At 56.9% G+C, this 5,603-nt stretch overlaps 2 protein-coding genes across 2 annotated transcripts in view; one reads left to right on the top strand and one right to left on the bottom strand.

The window, feature by feature from the left end:
• PLEKHA6 (pleckstrin homology domain containing A6) overlaps positions 1–5,603 on the bottom strand; it is a 150,689-nt gene that overhangs the window by 138,594 nt on the left and 6,492 nt on the right. The gene's annotated exons all lie outside the window — the stretch shown is intronic.
• LOC107214873 (G1/S-specific cyclin-D3-like) lies at positions 41–5,597 on the top strand. The gene is made up of 2 exons (XM_015650636.3): positions 41–334; positions 1,571–5,597. Exons 1-2 carry the CDS (start codon positions 137–139, stop codon positions 1,955–1,957), a joined length of 585 nt encoding a protein of 194 aa, XP_015506122.1. The 5' UTR covers positions 41–136; the 3' UTR covers positions 1,958–5,597.

The following is a 5,603-nucleotide window of genomic DNA, read 5'->3' as shown; positions in this document are numbered from 1 at the left end:
TCCTGCACCCCTTCGCTCCCTCCTGCACCCCTCTGCTCCCTCCTGCACCCTCCTGCACCCCTGTTCTCCCCCTGTCCCTCTGCCCCGCGCTCCTGCCCCGCTGCCGGCCCCTCCATCCCGCTCGGTGCCGGGGCCCATGGAGCTGCTGTGCGTGGAGTCCGCGCCCCGCGTGCCCCGCGCCGGGCGGGACCCGCAGCTGCTCGGGGACCGGCGGGTGCTGCAGAACCTGCTGAGCCTGGAGGAGCGCTACAGCCCGCGCCTGTCCTACTTCCAGTGCGTGCAGCGCGACATCCAGCCCTACATGCGGAAGATGTTGGCCTTCTGGATGCTGGAGGTAGCGAAACGCCGCGGGGCTCCCGGAGCTGCGGAGGGGACGGGCCGGGGGACAGCGCTGGTGTCCCGAGTGTCGGGGCCGGGGGGTGATGCTGTTGCGGGTGGAGGCTCCGCAGGCAGCTTTGCCGCCTCTCCGTGAGTTTGGCTGTGCTGAAATTGGGATTCCCCCATGCAGGACCCTCCCCCGAACCCAAAACCAGGGGGTGAGAGACCCCCCCAAAAAGCTCCGCTCTGCCGGGCAGCCCCGAGGCTGGGGGAAATAAGAGCGCTACTATTGACTTCCCTAAATTAAAAGTGAATCTGGCTCTCTCCGGGATGGAGTTCGGGGCCGGGGGGATCTCATGGTGGGCTCGCAGGGAAGAATCTCAATAAATGAGGATTCTGCAGGGCTGGCTCCTGCCTTTTCCCAGCCGGTGCTGCAGGAAGCTCTTCCAAAGGAATAATGAATATTTTAATTTTAAAGGGTTTTTTTCCCGCCCTGCTGTCACTCTGTTCCCGCAATCCCCTTTTCAAGAAGGGTTGGTTGATAAATGCCGCGTTGGAAGCCGCTCCTGTGGAGCCCTAAAGGCAGAGATGACACTGGCGGTTGTCACGACCTTCGTGTCATTGTCCCCATGGCCGGGACAGCCGCGGCTGGCAGGAGGAGGAGGAGGGTGGTGTTTGCTGCAGGATGAGGAGAAACCGCAATATTTTTATGGTTATGTCGAAAGAAGGAAGTTCAGAGTGGCAAGTGTCATGATGCTGGTGGCAGATAAGAGCACAGGGCTGAAATTTGGACTTGCTGGACTCTGCTGGTGGCTGAGGGAGGGGACTTTGGGGATTCGGCGTTGATTTGGGTGCTGCCATTGATTCTCCTCGTGTCCCTGGGGTGCTGCAGGTGGAACTGCCAGCCCTGGATCCTTCTCTCCAGTCTCCAGCTGGAGCTGCTCCTTTGCTCCAGGGCTCCCCAGGGCAGGGGTGGCAGCTGGCTGGAGCCATCCCCAGCAGGGCACAGCAGAAACGAGGCCAAAACAGGCAATTTCGGATTTATTCATGCACTCTTTGGAGCCGCAGCTCGGTTCTGCTGCTTTCCACAGGAAGATGAAGCCTCAGGACGCGACCGGGGCGATGCCTGCGGCTCCTTCCCTGCCGAGGGCGCCTGCCAAGTGTGAAACAGCAGCTCTGAAGCTGTGCTGAGCTCTCCTGCGCTCACCAAAACTTCCTTTTCTCTCGTGTCTCTGCCCCCGGGGCTGGCCAGGTGTGCGAGGAGCAGAAGTGTGAGGAGGAGGTTTTCCCGCTGGCCATGAACTACGTGGATCGGTACCTGTCCTCCGTGGCCGTGCAGAAGAACCACCTGCAGCTGCTGGGAGCTGTGTGCATGCTCCTGGCCTCCAAGCTGAGGGAAACCATGCCCCTGACCGTGGAGAAGCTCTGCATCTACACCGACAACTCCATCACGGCCCAGGAGCTGCTGGTAACGCCCTGTGCCCCCTCCCAGCTCCTGCTTGGCATCGCTGTCCTGCTCTCATCCCATTCCTCTCCTCCTTGGGGAAGGGTTTTCCATCCTCCCCGTGCTGGGGAGCAGAGTTTTCCCCTCCTGGTTGTGGAGGAAGTTTCATGTGGTAGCACTGAGCTGTCACTCTGAGTTTTGTCACTCTGAGTTTTGTCACTCTGAGTTTTGTCACTCTGAGTTTTGTCACTCTGAGTTTTGTCACTCTGAGCTGTCACTCTGAGTTTTGTCACTCCAGTGACATCTCCCAGGCTCCAGGCTCTGGTCAGGCAGTTCTGGTAACGCCCTGTGCCCCCTCCCAGTGCCCAGCTCCTGCTTTGCATCACCCTCCTGCCCTCTGATCCCATCCCTCTGCCTTCCCCTCCTCCTTGGGGAAGGGTTTTCCATCCTCCACGTGCTGGGGAGCAGAGTTGTCCCCTCCTGGTTGTGGAGGAAGTTTCATGTGCCAGCACTGAGCTGTCACTCTGAGTTTTGTCACTCCAGTGACATCTCCAAGCTCTGGGTCAGGCAGTTCTGCCTCTGCCCAGCTGCAAAAAGCAGGGAATGTGGGAGATTCACTTCCACAGCAGCAGGAAAAATGGGATTTTAGGTGCAGAGTGAAGCAGCAGAGTGGCTGTGAGGGGTTTCTGGGCTGGGGCGCTCCTGGGGACATCACTTGATTCCAGGGTGGTGGCAATGAGTGGAATTCCTGCTCTGCCCCTCCATTTCTCACCCTACATCCAGAAAGTTCCGTCCTGAGGCTCTGAAAGGCCAAATGTTCACTGGTGGTGTCTGATGAGATCCAAACCCGTGAGCTCAGCCTGCGCCACGAGGCAGGAAATGGGAGAAAAGCCCTTTTTTTGGGGCTTCAGGAGGGAGCAGTGACCTCCCCTCGGTGACAGAACATCCCTGGGGACCGTCAGCTCCGAGACTCTCTCGGGGTTTCTGATCACCGAGCTCAGCAGCTCTGGTTCTTTGGGGCTGGGCTGATCTGAGTGTGATCCGTGCCCCAGGTGGGCAGCCAAGCCACAGAACTTTCAGCTGTGACTCGAGGGCAGTTCTGGGAACTGCAGAGCTCTCTGAGCTGAGCCTGGTTTTTCCCAAGGCTGGGGAAAATCCCCTCCCCACCGGAGCCTTCTGCCTGGAGTCATTAGTGGGTGGTGATTGCCTTAATTAGTCCTCAGGAGCTGATGAGTGCTGAGAATGCCCACAGGAAACTCCTTTTTCCCTGGATGCTGAGCCCTGTCCCCATCCCTGACTCCTTCAGCTCCCAGTTGTGGCTCCCAGTTGGGTTTAATTCTGATTTTTGGTGAGGATTTGCTGTTCCCACCTCAATCTTGAGCAGGTGAGGAGTGGGCAGAGCATCCCTGGAGATTCTCCCTCATTCCCAGGCTCCAGGGTTAATTCCTGCTGGTCTTTCCTGCTCCTTCCTCCTGGGAGCTGGGGATGGAGGAGGAAAACTCTGCTCCCTGTTCCTCACTCCTGATCCTGCAGGTCTCAGTCCTGGAATTCTCCTTCCATCCAGTTTTCCCTCCCATGATCCTGGGTTGCTCTTGGATGCTTTGTGATGGACTCAGAGTCGATCTGGATGAAAACAGCTTTAATTTGGGAGTCTAAACAGCTTTTTGGGGGGCTTTTCCAGGCAAACTGGATCCTTCTCTTCTTTCCTGATGGGAATGTGAGCACTCAGCAGAGCAGAGGTTTATTCCTGTTTATTATCCAAGGGCTGGACAGAGGAATTGGGAACCAGCCTGGCCTGGAGGGAGGGAAACTGAGGCACTGGCCATGGAGAATCCCTGGATTTCCATGGATTCCAACCCTTTTTGGAGCACATCCTGCTCCAATAAAGAGGGAATTGAAGGAATATCCAGGGATCTGAAGGATTTGCCCTGGCTGTGGGACCTGAGGGAATTAAATCTGGATTACGACACCCATGGGAAAAGTCATCTTCCCTGGATTTCCATGGATTTTATGGATTTTAACCCCTTTTGGAGCACATCCTGTTCCAACAAAGAGGGACTGGAGGGAATATCCAGGGATCTGTGAAGGATTTGCCCTGGCTGAGAGCCCCAAGGGAGTTAAATCTGAATTACAACACCTCAGAGCTGCTGCTTCCCCCTCTGTGCTCATGCCCTGCTCTTTCCCAACCCCCTGGAAGAGGGTGGGGAGAGCAGGGTCAGGGGAGCTTCTTCAGCAGCCTCTGGACAATCCTGGCTTCCCTTCCATGGCCTGGGGCCATCCCAGCAGGAAGCTGGCTCACATTCCCGGGGGCTTTGCTTCCTCCTCCTCCTCCTCCTCCTCCTCCTGGGGCCGGGATGCTTGGCAGCAGCTCAGCCCTTCAGAAAGGACACAGAACCTCGCTGGAGTTATTCTGGGGGAGAAGGAAATGATGCAAGGAGGGATTTGTCCATTTGGAGGAAGTTGGATTTCCGTCCAGGCCGTTCTCTAGCCCACCTTGCTTTTTTTCTTTTTTTGTAATTCTTTCTTTTCCATGCTTTTTTTTAAAATTTTCTTTATCTTCAGAAAGAGTTTTCTGGCCTGGGGGAGAGGGGGTTCAGCTGCTCAGAGCTTGGGGAGAAGAGCTGGAAATCACCTCCATCCTCCTGCTTTGGCTTGGAAATCTTCAGCCTCGGTTTTCCCTGGAGAAAGAATGAGGAGCCTCCAGGGAGAGGATGCAGGAGCAGCAGTGGGGAGTGAAAATCAGGGAATTAGAGCTGAGGGTGCAGGGTGTTCCCAGAATTGGTGTTTCCCTTCTCATGGCTCAGCTCCATCCCGAGCTGTCACCTGTCCCTTCACACCCTGACCTCTGCTCAGGCCGTGGAAATCCAGCCTTTTTCCCACATTTTCCATCTGCAGATGGATTTTGGTGCTGCAGCTCCCCCAGCCCCTGGGAGTGACCTCAGGAGTGTCCCCAGGTGTGTGACAGCACCGAGGGCCCTTCCCACCTGCAGGGCCAGAACCCAAAATCGCTGCCAGCGAGGGCAGGGCTGGCTGTCACTGTCACATCCCAGATGGAGCCAGACATTCCCTGCCCTTCTCTGAGGCTGCTGCAGCTTTTCTGGCAGCACCAGGACTCTTCTCACCTGGGCAGAGCAGGAAAGGCTCTGGGAATTTTGGGAATTTTCCTTCCTCCTTTATTTTTTGGGGTTTTTTTTTTTGGTTGGCTGAGTTTTTTTGGTTGTTTTTTCCTCTGGGGTAGAACCAGGAGAGATCAAACTCACACCCTGCCGTGTGTGATTCCCAGCCCCACAGAGCCCTGCCCTGGGGGGATCTGGCACAGGGGAATCCGCTGCATTCCCAGCTCTGGGATGGGCAGGGAGGAGAAACAGGAGAAACAAAAGGACATTTTCCACTTTCTTCCTCTGCTCCACTCCCCGGGCAGGGGCTGATTCCGTGAGGAAAAGCCAGGAAAAGGATGTTTGATGTTTGATGAAGCCTGGCCCAGCCGCTTTTGTTCAGTTCCTTGAAGGGATCCGACCCAGATCCCGACCCAGAGGCTGCTGGGGCAGAGGAGAGGGACGAGCATGGGGCAGCTTTGGCAGGAGAATCTGCCCTGAGCTCTGTCCTGGCCCCTGGGGACAGTCCCTGGGCCTGGGGACAATCCCTGGCACCTCCAGCTGGCACTGCCAGGTCAGGGGGGCCTCAGGGATCTGGGGGATAAGGAGGAGCCAGAGCTTGTCCATGGCAGGATCCATCCCTGGGACAGGCTGTGCTGGCTCCTGTCCCATGGCTGAGGGTGGCAGGGCCTCTGCTGCTTCCCTTGGATCTGGGGGAGCCTTTGGGGTTTAATTCCCTTGGATTT

This window comes from Parus major, chromosome 26, assembly GCF_001522545.3.
Source record: "Parus major isolate Abel chromosome 26, Parus_major1.1, whole genome shotgun sequence".
NCBI lineage: Eukaryota > Metazoa > Chordata > Aves > Passeriformes > Paridae > Parus > Parus major.
Note: the sequence above shows the minus strand (reverse complement) of the source record. Positions and strands in the feature narration are given on the sequence as shown.